The following is a 13,335-nucleotide window of genomic DNA, read 5'->3' on the forward strand; positions in this document are numbered from 1 at the left end:
ACAATAATTAACTCTACTTTACAGATGATGAAAACTCTCAAGCACAGAGAGTAAGTGGCTGACAAGGTCATGCAGTTGACAAAGGTGGGAGCAAGGATTTCAACTCAGGCTACCTAGTTCCAGAGTCATGGCTCTTAGCTACAATCTGACTCCCAGGGGCTCCAAAGGCCAATTCAGCACAAGAATAGTGAGTACAAAAAGAGGTCATCAGATAAAGAAATTAACAAAAATGTACACAGGGCTCAGGTCATTAAAGACAAATGATCAAAAAACAGAATTAGGGAATATAAAATAGCCAAAGGTGAATAACAATACAAATGTACGAAGAATAACATGAAAAATACAGATAATTAGAATTAGGTAAGGGCTGAAAATGTTTAAATATAGTCAGACTAACTGTGTTCCAATCCTAGCTCATCCATATACTTGAGTGACTATAAGCAAATTATTTAACCTAAGCTTTAATTTCATCATCTTTAAAATGGGGATTAATAATAGACTGACCATATTGGGTTATTAAAAGGATGAAATACTGTATATAAACTGCTTAGCATGTATCTATCATGTTAATGCAATAAATAATTGTTAGCAATTATTAAAAATGAAAGAGCAATAAAAATCACACTGAAGGATGTCCACTTTCACCACTTGGACCTAACATGATACTGGATATTCTAGTCAGGGCAATTAGGTGGGAAGATGAAATAAAAGGCATCCAGATTGGAAAAAAAGAAGTAAAATTATCTCTATTAGCAGATGACATGATCTTTTATATAAAAAATCCAAAGAAATCCACACCAAAAAAAAAAAAAAAAACCAAAACTATTACAGCTGATAAATGACTTGGGGAAGGCTGCAGGAAACAATGATATCAATATACAAAAATCAACTGTATTTCTATACAGTAGCAATGAAAAATCCAAAAATGAAATTAAGAAAAACAATTCCATTTACAGTGGCATCAAAAAAAGAATAAAATGACTGAAAATAAAATTAACAAAAGAAATGTAACACTTATACACTGAAAATTAGAAAACACAGTTGAAAGAAATTAAAGACCTAAATGAATGGAAAGACATCCAATGTTCATGGATTGAAAAAAATCAATATTGTTAAGATCTCAATAGTTAAGATCCCCAGTTGATCTACAGATTCAATACAATCCCTATCAAAATTCCAGTTGCCTTTTATTTTTTTGCTGAAATTTACAAGCTGATCCTAAAATTCATATGGAAATACAAGGGTCACTGAATAGCCAAAACAATCTTGAAAAAAACAAAACTGGAGGACTCACTCATTCCAATTTCAAAACTGCAGTAATCACAGCTGGGTAGTACTGGCATAAAGGAGAGTCATAGATCAACGGAATAGAATTGTAAGTCCAGAAATAAAACCATACATTTTATGAGGAACTGATTCTTTTTTTGAATTTTTGAATTTTATTTTTTATACAGCAGGTTCTTATTAGTCATCCATTTTATACACCTCAGTGTATACATGTCAATCCCAATCTCCCAATTCATCACATCACCATCCCCACCCGCTGCCGCTTCCCCCCTTGCTGTCCATGCGTTTGTTCTCTACATCTGTGTCTCAATTTCTGCCCTGCAAACAGGTTCATCTGTACCATTTTTCTAGGTTCCACATATATGTGTTAATATACTATATTTGTTTTTCTCTTTCTGACTTACTTCACTCTGTATGACAGTCTCTCGATTCATCCACGTCTCTACAAAGGACCCAATTTCGTTCCTTTTTAGGGCTGAGTAATATTCCATTGTATATATACATGTACCACATCTTCTTTATCCATTCATCTGTCGATGGGCATTTAGGTTGCTTCCACGACCTGGCTATTGTAAATAGTGCTGCAATGAACATAGGGGTGCATGTGTCTTTTTGAATTATGGTTTTCTCTGGGTATATGCCCAGTAGTGGGATTGCTGGGTCATATGGTAATTCAATTTTTAGTTTTTAAGGAACCTCCATACTGTTCTCCATAGTGGCTGTATCAATTTACATTCCCACCAACTGTGCAAAAAGGGTTCCCTTTTCTCCACACCCTCTCCAGCATTTGTTGTTTGTAGATTTTCTGATGATGCCCATTCTAACTGGTGTGAGGTGATACCTCATTGTAGCTTTGATTTGCATTTCTCTAATAATTAGTGATGTTGAGCAGCTTTTCATGTGCTTCTTGGCCATGTGTATGTCTTCTTTGGAGAATTGTCTATTTAGGTTTTCTGCCCATTTTTGGATTAGGTTGTTTGTTTTTTTAATATTGAGCTGCATGAGCTGTTTATATATTTTGGAGATTACTCCTTTGTCCACTGATTCATTTGCAAATATTTTCTCCCATTCTGAGGGCTGTCTTTTCGTCTTGTTCCTAGTTTCCTTTGCTTTGCAAAAGCTTTTAAGTTTCATTAGGTCCCATTTGTTTACTTTTGTTTTTATTTCCATTACTCTAGGAGATGGATCAAAAAAGATCTTGCTGTGACTTATGTCAAAGAGTGTTCTTCCTATGTTTTCCTCTAAGAGTTTTATAATGTCCAGTCTTACATTTAGGTCTCTAATCCATTTTGAGTTTATTTTTGTGTATGGTGTTAGGGAGTATTCTAATTTCATTCTTTTACACGTAGCTGTCCAGTTTTCCCAGCACCACTTATTGAAGAGACTGTCTTTTCTCCACTGTATATCCTTGCCTCCTTTGTCATAGATTAGTTGACCATAGGTGCGTGGGTTTATCTCTGGGCTTTCTATCCTGTTCCATTGATCTATATTTCTGTTTTTGTGCCAGTACCATACTGTCTTGATTACTGTAGCTTTGTAGTATAGTCTGAAGTCAGGGAGTCTGATTCCTCCAGCTCCGTTTTTTTCCCTCAAGACTGCTTTGGCTCTTCGGGGTCTTTTGTGTCTCCATACAAATTTTAAGATTTTTTGTTCTAGTTCTGTAAAAAATGCCATTGGTAATTTGATAGGGATTGCATTGAATCTGTAGATTGCTTTGGGTAGTATAGTCATTTTCACAATATTGATTCTTCCAATCCAAGAACATGGTATATCTCCCCATATGTTGGTATCATCTTTAATTTCTTTCAACAGTGTCTTATACTTTACTGCATACAGGTCTTTTGCCTCCCTAGGAAGGTTTATTCCTAGGCATTTTATTCTTTTTGTTGCAATGGTAAATGGGAGTGTTTCCTTAATTTCTCTTTCAGATTATTCATCATTAGTGTACAGGAATGCAAGAGATTTCTGTGCATTAATTTTGTATCCTGCAACTTTACCAAATTCATTGATTAGCTCTAGTAGTTTTCTGGTGGCATCTTTAGGATTCTCTATGTATATTATCATCTCATCTACAAACAGTGAGAGTTTCACTTCTTATCCAGTTTGTATTCCTTTTATTTCTTTTTCTTCTCTGATTGCCATGGCTAGGACTTCCAAAACTATGATGAATGATAGTGGTGAGAGTGGACATCCTTGTCTTGTTCCTGATCTTAGAGGAAATGCTTTCAGTTTTTCACCATTGAGAATGATGTTTGTTGTGGGTTTGTCCTATATGGCCTTTATTATGTTGAGGTAGGTTCCCTCTATGCCCACTTTCTGGAGAGTTTTTATCATAAATGGGTGAAGTATTTTGTTAAAAGCTTTTTCTGCATCTCTTGAGATGATCATATGGTTTTTATTCTTCAATTTGTTAATATGGTGTATCACATGGATTGACTTGCGTATATTGAAGAATCCTTGCATCCCTGCGATAAATCCCACTTGATCGCGGTGTATGATCCTTTTAATGTGTTGTTGGATTCTATTTGCTAGTATTTTGTTGAGGATTTTTGCATCCATATTCATCAGTGATATTGGTCTGTAATTTTTTTTTTTGAAGTATCTTTGTCTGGTTTTGGTATCAGGGTGATGGTGGCCTCATAGAATGAGTTTGGGAGTGCTCCTTCCTCTGCAATTTTTTGGAAGAGTTTGAGAAGGATGGGTGTTAACTCTTCTCTAAATGTTTGATAGAATTCACCTGTGAAGCCATCTGGTCCTGGACTTTTGTTTCTTGGAAGATTTTTAATCACAGTTTCAATTTCATTATTTGTGATTGGTCTGTTCATATTTCTATTTCTTCCTGGTTCAGTCTTGGAAGGTTATACCTTTCTATGAATTCGTCCATTTCTTCCAGGTTGCCCACTTTATAGGCATAGAGTTGCTGGTAGTAGTCTCTTAGGATGCTTTGTATTTCTGCGGTGTCTGTTGTAACTTCTCCTTTTTCATTTCTAATTTTATTGATTTGAGTCCTCTCCCTCTTTTTCTTGATGAGTCGGGCTAATGGTTTATCAATTTTGTTTATCTTCTCAAAGAACCAGCTTTTAGTTTTACTGATCTTTGCTATTGTTTTCTTTGTTTCTATTTCATTTATTTCCGCTCTGATCTTTATGATTTCTTTCCTTCTGCTAACTTTGGGTTTTGTTTGTTCTTCTTTCTGTAGTTCCTTTAGGTGTAAGGTTAGATTGTTTATTTGAGATTTTTCTTGTTTCTTGAGGTAGGCTTGTATATCTATAAACTTCCCTCTTAGAACTGCTTTCGCTGCATCCCATAGGTTTTGGATCATCATGTTTTCATTGTAATTTGTCTCTAGGTATTTTCTTACCTCCTCTTTGATTTCTTCAGTGATCTCTTGGTTATTTAGTAACATATTGTTTAGCATCCACGTGTTTGTGTTTTTTACGTTTTTTTCCCTGTAATTGATTTCTAATCTCATAGCGTTGTAGCCAGGAAAGATGCTTGATATGATTTCAATTTTCTTAAATTTACTGAGGCTTGATTTGTGACCCAAGATGTGATCTATCCTGGAGAATGTTCCGTGCGCACTTGAGAAGTGTAATCTGCTGGTTTTGGATGGAATGTCTTATAAATATCAATTAAATCTATCTGTTCTATTGTGTCATTTAAAGCTTGTGTTTCCTTATTAATTTTCTGTTTGGATGATCTGTCCATTGGTATAAGTGAGGTGTTAAAAGTCCCCCACACCCCGTATTATTGTGTTACTGTTGATTTCCTCTTTTATAGCTATTAACAGTTGCGTTACGTATTGAGGTGCTCCTATATTGGGTGCGTATATATTTATAATTGTTATATCTTCTTCTTGGATTGATCCCTTGATCATTATGTAGTGTCCTTCCCTGTCTCGTGTAACATTCTTTATTTTAAAGCCTATTTTATCTGTTATGAGGATTGCTACTCCAGCTTTCTTTTGATTTCCATTTGCATGGAATATCTTTTTCCATCCCCTCACTTTCAATCCAAATGCATCCCTAGGTCTGAAGTGGATGTCTTGTAGACAGCATATATATGGGTCTTGTGTTTGTATCCATTCAGCAAGCCTGTGTCTTTTGGTTGGAGCTTTTAATCCATTCACGCTTAAGGTAATTATTGATATGTATGTTTCTATGACCATTTTCTTAATTGTTTGGGTTTTTGTAGGTCCTTTTCTTCTCTTGTGTTTCCCACTTACAGAAGTTCCTTTAGCATTTGTTGTAGATCTGGTTTGGTGGTGCTGAATTCTCTTAGCTTTTGCTTGTCTGTAAAGCTTTTGATTTCTCCATCGAATCTGAATGAGATCCTTGCCGGGTAGACTAATCTTGGTTGTAGGTTCTTCCCTTTCATCACTTTAAGTATATCATGCCACTCCCTTCTGGTTTGTAGAGTTCCTGCTGAGATATCAGCTGTTAACCTTATGGGAGTTCCCTTGTATGTTACCTGTCATTTTTCCCTTGCTGCTTTCAATAATTTTTCTTTGTCTTTAATTTTTGCCAGTTTGATTACTATGTGTCTTGGCGTGTTTCTCCTTGGGTTTATCCTGCCTGGGACTCTCTGCACTTCCTGGACTTGGGTGGCTATTTCCTTTCCCATGTTAGGGAAGTTTTCAACTATAATCTCTTCAAATATTTTCTCTGGTCCTTTCTCTCTCTCTTCTCCTTCTGGGACCCCTATAATGCAAATGTTGTTGCGTTTAATGTTGTCCCAGAGGTCTCACAGGCTGTCTTCATTTCTTTTCATTCTTTTTTCTGTATTCTGTTCCACAGCAGTGAATTCCACCATTCTGTATTCCAGGTCACTTATCCATTCTTCTGCCTCAGTTATTCTGCTGTTGATTCCTTCTAGTGTAGTTTTCATTTCAGTTATTGTATTGTTCATCTCTGTTTGTTTGTTCTTTAATTCTTCTAGGTCTTTGTTAAACATTTCTTGCATCTTCTCGATCTTTGCTTCCATTCTTTTTCCGAGGTCCTGGGATCACCTTCACTACCATTATTCTGAATTCTTTTTCCGGAAGGTTGCCTATCTCCACTTCATTTAGCTATTTTTCTGGGGTTTTATCTTGTTCCTTCATCTGGCACAAAGTCCTCTGCCTTTTCATTTTGTCTATCTTTCTGTGAATGTGGTTTTCCTTCCACAGGCTGCAGAATTGCAGTTCTTCTTGCTTCTGCTGTCTGCTCTCTGGTGGATGAAGCTATCTAAGAGGCTTGTACAAGTTTCCTGATGGGAGGGACTGGTGGTGGGAAGAGCTGGGTGTTGCTCTGGTGGGCAGAGCTCAGTAAAACTTTAATCCGATTGTCTGCTGATGGGTGGGGCTGGGTTCCCTCCCTGTGGGTTGTTTGGCCTGAGGTGACCCAACACTGGAGCCTACCTGGGCTCTTTGGTGGGGCTAATGGCAGACTCTGGGAGGGCTCACACCAAGGAGTCTTCCCAGAACTTCTGCTGCCAGTGTCCTTGCCCTCACAGTGAGACACAGCCACCCCCCACCTCTGCAGGAGACCCTCCAACACTAGCAGGTAGGTCTGGTTCAGTCTCCTATGGGGTCACTGCTCCTTCCCCTGTGCCCCGATGCGCACACTACTTTGTGTATGCCCTCCAAGCGTGGAGTCTCTGTTTCCCCCAGTCCTGTTGAAGTCCCGCAGTCAAATCCCGCTAGCCTTCAAAGTCTGATTCTCTAGGAATTCCTCCTCCCATTGCCGGACCCCCAGGTTGGGAAGCCTGACGTGGGGCTCAGAACCTTCACTCCAGTGGGTGGACTTCTGTGGTATAAGTGTTCTCCAGTTTGTGAGTCACCCACCCAGCAGTTATGGGATTTGATTTTATTGTGATTGCACCCCTCCTACTGTCTCATTGTGGCTTCTCCTTTGTCTTTGGATGTGCAGCATCTTTTTTTGGTGAGTTCTAGTGTCTTCCTGTCAATGATTGTTCAGCAGTTAGTTGTGATTCAGTGTTCTCACAAGAGGGAATGAGAGCACGTCCTTCTACTCCACCATCTGAACCAATCTCTGAGCAACTGATTTTTGACAAGGGTACCAAGACAATTTAACGGAACAGAAAAGTCTTCTCAACAAATGGTACAGGGACAACTGGATATCCACATACAAAATAAATGACGTTGGACTCCTACCTCACACCATATAAAAACTCAGAATGAATCAAAGCAAGTGTTGGCAAGGATATGGAAAAACTGGAACTCTTGTATAATGCTGGTTGGAATGTACAACAGTGCAGCTGCTGTGGAAAACAGTATGGTGGCTCCTCAAAAAAATAAACACAGAATTACCATTTGATCCAAAAATTCCACTTCTGGGTATATACCCACAAGAAGTGAAAGCAAGGACTTGAACAGATTATTTGTAGGTCCCCATTCACAGCAGCATTATTCACGACAGCCAAGAAATGGAGGCAATCCAAGTGTCCACCAACAGATGAAAGGATAAAGAAAATGTGTTATATACTATAATGGAATATTATTCAGCCTTCAAAAAGAGGGAAACCATGTCATATGCTACAACATGGATGAACCTTAAGGCATTATGCTAAATGAAATAAGCTAGTCACAAAAAGACAAATTCTACATAATCTACTTATAGGTATCTAAAGGGGATAAACTCATAGAAACACAGTAGGACAGTGCTTGCCAGGAGCAGGGGGAAGGAGAGTTACTCTTCTGTGAGTGTAGGGTTTCAGTCATGCAGGATGGGAGGGTTCTGGGGATCTGTTGCACAACAATGTGCATGTAGTTGACAGTACTGAACTATAAACTTGGAATTTTGGGGAGGCTAAATTGAGGAAATTGTAGTTCAAATGAGGCAAGGTGATACACAGTAAGCCAAAAGGTAGCTTGAAACAGGTTTAAGTCTACTCTTCCAAATAATGGAAGATAACTGAAATTTTACCACCAAATTATTGTTGACCTGAAATCTGTTGATCTGAAATATCAGTATTATGGCAAGCTCAAAAGCCTGGATAAGACAAAATATGATAATTTCTTAAGAGAAAAACAAGCAATGTCTAGAAATTCCAGACCAGACTGATTCCTTGCAAAATTCTAAACTAGGTTAAACAAAATGTTTGTAAAGTTAGAAAAGGAAAAACCCAGAAGATTCATCATGAACAAGTCAAACCAAATTAATTGCAATGTCTATGCTGATAAGTTTACTTCATTGCAGGTAAGAACTCTGTAAGGCACCATATAGCTTAATTATAGCAAGCCACTTGGCAAAATCTTTCATAATATCCATACAGGCAAAATGGCATATGGGCTTGATAATAATAAGTAGTACTAACAGTTACTGAACAACCACTGTGTGAGTTGATTAATGATGTTCATTAATCTGGAGGGAGTCTAGTCAAGCTGCATACTTCAGAGCTCTTTATTCTGTCATTTTAATATTTTTATCAACAACTTAAATGAAGACCCAGTAGGTATGCCTATGAAATATGAAAATGACAAAAAAATTTGGAAGGAACAGATATTAAATGCCTAAATCAAGACTAACAAAATGAAATATAAAAGCCTAATATTCAAGCTAAAAAAATTCATTACAGAAAACCAGGGTTAGGAAGACTTAGTGTAACAGCCTATGTATAAAATATATGGAGTGTAATTGAAACTACTCACTTATTTTAAGCATAAATAACAGAAATTAAAACAGTTAATGAAATATTTGGTTTCAAAATAATAGCATTTAGCTCAAGCAAGACATATCCACCACACACTGTCTGGTCAAATATCATCTAAAATGCTGAGTACAGTTCTGGGTACCACGTTTAATGACAAGGAGCAACCAGAATTCATTAAGAGAAAAATGACTACAGTTGAAAGATCAGAGAATGACATTATCTAAGGAATGATTAAGTAAACTGGGATTGTATTACTCTGAAGAAGAGATGACAATGCTCAGAGTGTGTGGTGGGGAGGAGTCAGCAGGGTCATGATGGTAGTATTCAAATATCTAAGGGGCCATTCATGTGGAAAAGGAATCAGACTTGGGAGAAAACAAAATATAGTGGGAACAGCATAAGCTATGATGTCATAAAGACCTAGATTCAAATCCTGGCTCCATCATTTACCATCTGTTATTTGATGCTTAGAGAGAGAAGTGTCCTTACCTAGAAAATGATACCTACCTCATAAATGGATAAAAATTAAATGCAATTAAGTGTAAAAATGTTTATATGTTGCCTGGCATAGACTGACACACTGTGACACACAATAATGTTAGTTCCCTTCTCTAGACTTTTCTGAGTTGTTCTATAAGAGCATTTTTCAAACTAATAATTAGCCATTAATGGGTCACCACATCAGCTCAGTGGGCTGTAACCAGCATTTTTTTCTAAAGAAACAGAACAGAAAACATTAGCGCTTTACCACATATATTAAGTATAGTTTTGTGAAACTTCTGTTTCAATTATTCATAAACATGTGTGTATTATACTATGGTATAAAATGTATTTCTTATCATGAAGCTGGGATTGAGAAAAAAACAAAACAAAACCGTGAAAGCCACTGCTGTAAGTATAATGCTGTTTTCTAAGTGTGTTCTACAGATTCTAGTTCCTTGGGAGTGCAAATAAGTTTAGGAAACAAACCATACCACTTAGAGACTTACTATATTCAATACATACTAGCATATTAAAAAAGCCCAGCATTAAAGAAATCTGGTGGGTTTTTTTTGGTTGTTGTTGTTGAACCTCGTTTTTCCCAGATATATTTGATCTCAGACCCACAATTATTTTTTTCACACAATATCTACTAACACCTTCAGGACTGGCATTTTGTGGTATACATTTGGGAAAAAACATTCTTCTAGATGAAAACGAAGGAAATGGGTATAAGTTACAGAAAGTAGACTTTCAGCTTGCTAAGAAAAACTCTTGACTCTTTAAATCTTCCTCTCACTGCTACTAACACCCACCACCCCTTATAACTTATACTCCATACACATACTCCAAAGCACTTTAAATATGATTTTCAGACTTTCAATTCACACATTTTCAGAAAAAGCACAGGACATCTATAACATCAAGATATGTAACCAGGATCAAAGTAGTAAGCAGGAACCAACTGGCCAAAAGAAACTTCTGGCATAGTATTTTAAAAGACTTGCTTTACCTGAACAAAAACACTGTGATCAGAAACCAAAGCAGCAAAAGACTTAGTCAGCTTCTCCAAGGGGAGTCAATGTGTTCTAAGAATACATAGTCTAAAATGGGCTGAGTGCAGCTAATCTTCATTATTATTAAGAGCATCATTATCATCATCACTTGGAAGAGGCATGTGATATTTAGATGATTCCGACTTCTTTTAAAGTGTATACATACCTAGGATTCCTTTGTAAGGACGTGATTTCACACTAATATGAAAACTGTCACTACCACAGTCCGTTCTAATAATATTTGGTATCACTTGGCAATAAAATAAAGGCTTGACATCATATATTCAAGAGCATCTCTGTAACTCAAACCTTTCTAATTGAGAGTTACAAATATCTCTGACTCTGCTCTAGCAGTTGTCAGAGCATAACATGCCCTTCCCACTCTTTCTCCACCCTCAGGCTCCAAAACCACCTCTCCTCAAAGTTTGCCCCAACTAGACTATTATTTTCTTCTCAATTTCTGAGCACTCTCAGTAGTTTTTGTCCCTATCACTCTTTTAAGCAATTCACTGTGTATTTCCTAGCTTATTTCTTTATTCCTCCATAAAACTTGGCTCCCAACAAGACTATAACTTCCTTAATGAACAGGGATCAACATTTAAGAATCTCCCACATGATCCTGAAAGCACTCACTAAATATTTCTTGATTTAAACAACTAGGCTTAAGAGTAATACTGGCTAGTCTCACAGAGCTTATATACCAGACCCATGCATACATGGATTACCTCACATAATCTTCACAACTCTACAGAGGTAAGAACTATTATCTTCTCCATCAAACAGAGGAAGAAAATGAGGCTCTGATTAACTTGCCCAAAGCTGTACAGCTACTAAGTAGCAGAGCCAGGACCTGAATCCAGGCAAAGCTCTTAACTACCTCAGTACACTCTGTAAGGTTGCAGCCCTGCAAAACCGGAGTCTATGAAGGATTTCAACTTCACTAAGTTAGAAGTTTCAGTTTCAACAAAGAGCAGAGATACTTTAGCTAAAAATTAAAACTTTAAAAAAGGATAAATTAAGACAAATTAACAATTTCCCATTGACATCTTTATGCAATTACAATAATACATGAGGGAAACTGCCTCTCATGTCCTTTCTACATATAGAAGTGATATTACACTGTGGGTCACTATTTTATCAAGAAGTAGCTTATGACAACACAGTTCGGTTTAGATTTTTAAATACGGCTGTTTTTCTCTGCCCCTAGGATGACATGGAAATGAAAGATAAGTAACTGTCACTTCACAGCTTCGAAAAATGCCAGACCCAATTCTTGTTTAAAAAATGAGAGCCAGGGCTCTTGTTCCACCCTTGACTCGTCACACAAAGCAGCACCATCCTCTGCCCTCTTCACACAAAGCAAGCGTCACCCTACTACCCACGGGGGAGTGCTGATCCACACGGTCTCCCCATCGCCGCCAAAAATGTACCCATCTCCCACGGGTCCAAAACACTGACCACTGCCCGGACTTAGGTTACCCTGGTCTGCTCCGCGCACCGGGTGACACCTCATCACACCCAAAATGCCCAGGCCGCCATCCGAAAGCCAGTATTTCACACAAAGCTGGACCCCTTCCTACAAAGCAGTTTCCCATCTCCGACTCCTCCCACGGCGAGCAGCCCTTCCTAGGCTGTGCCAGCCCCCAGACCCCAACGGGGTCCAAAGCTCAGAGGGTCCCCAACCCAGAGGAGAACTAGCTACAAAGCCTGTTCCTCTCGCAAGCCTCGAACCCCCAACTCTCGCTGACCGTTCCGCAGCCAAAGCAAGAAAACCACGAATCAGACCCCGCTACACAAAGCGAGGTGTCTTACCAGGGGGCCCTCGGAAGACGCTCTCCGCCCCCGGGCCCGTCCCCGCCCAGCTCCGGCCCGGAGCCCCGCGCTCACCAGCTCTCCTCCTCCTCCTCCCAGCCTGACAGGCGCTCCAGCTCCTCGGGCCGCAGCGGCTCCACCTCGTCCAGCAAGCCGCCCTCGCCCGCTGCCAGCAAGGAGGTGGCGTCCCGCAGCTCCTCGCTACTCGTCCGCCTCGGGCCCGACCCGGCCCCGCAGCCCGACTTGGCGCTGAGGCCCAAGGGGAAGCCCCTAGGGGACGCCGCTCCGGAGGAGGGAGTGGACGCGCCGGCCCGAACCGGGCTGCCAGGCCCAAGGGAGCCGGCGCCCTGCACGGCCCCGGAGCGGCTCCTCAGCTGTTCGTTCTGCTTCTCCAGCTTCTTCACCAGCTCCTGCAGCTTCCGCACCTCCTGGTCCGCGTTCACATTGGAGTTAATGTCCTCCATCCCGGCCCCGCCGCCTCGGCCGCCCGCCACCCGCTCAGACTCACAGCGACAAGGAAAGAGCCGAGGAAAGAGGCGCCGCCGCCGCTCACTCTAGCCGAGGCGCCGGCATATATCAGGGTCAGGCCCCACTGCCAGGGTCCCCCCCTGCTCTGGTTCCGACGCGCCGCTGGCCCCAGCCGAGCCGCCTCATCTGCGCCGGCTCCAGGATTGGGGGAGGCGGCGCCAATATCCGGCCTCGACCGCCATCTTCTCTCTGTCCCTCCGCCCCCCTCAGCCCGGTCCCGTCGGTGACCTCAGAGCGTCGGAGGGTGGACCGGCCGGCAGCGGGCGCTGAGAGGACCCGGCGCCGATCTCGCGGAGGGGCGGTGCCACGGGCGAGGCCAGGGGGGCGGGGCTTAAACCGGAAGGGGCGGCCCGGAGCGTCGGCGGAGGCGGGTCGTTGCCCTGGTGGCTGAGAAGAGCGATTACGGCCGCAGGCGGGGCCCCAGGGGAGTGTGGACTTGGCGGCGGGTGGGGCTAAGGTTGCAAATCGAGACTCTCCCTCAGCCCCGCCTGTTGGCCTTGGATGAGCACCCGCTTCTGGG

At 40.7% G+C, this 13,335-nt stretch overlaps 1 protein-coding gene across 4 annotated transcripts in view; it reads right to left on the reverse strand.

The window, feature by feature from the left end:
- SLAIN2 (SLAIN motif family member 2) overlaps window positions 1–13,039 on the reverse strand; it is a 79,283-nt gene extending 66,244 nt beyond the window's left edge. For 2 of the 4 annotated variants that reach the window (XM_068543004.1, XM_068543003.1), the window contains exon 1: window positions 12,363–13,039. In XM_068543004.1, coding sequence (XP_068399105.1) covers window positions 12,363–12,751 — 389 coding nt within the window. In that variant the 5' untranslated portion in view covers window positions 12,752–13,039. The remainder of the gene's footprint in view (window positions 1–12,362) is intronic. The other 2 variants (XM_068543005.1, XM_068543002.1) reach the window with 2 other exon arrangements.
- Between the last annotated feature and the right edge of the window lie 296 nt (window positions 13,040–13,335).

Source organism: Eschrichtius robustus, chromosome 4 (genome assembly GCF_028021215.1).
Source record: "Eschrichtius robustus isolate mEscRob2 chromosome 4, mEscRob2.pri, whole genome shotgun sequence".
Taxonomy (NCBI): Eukaryota; Metazoa; Chordata; class Mammalia; order Artiodactyla; family Eschrichtiidae; genus Eschrichtius; species Eschrichtius robustus.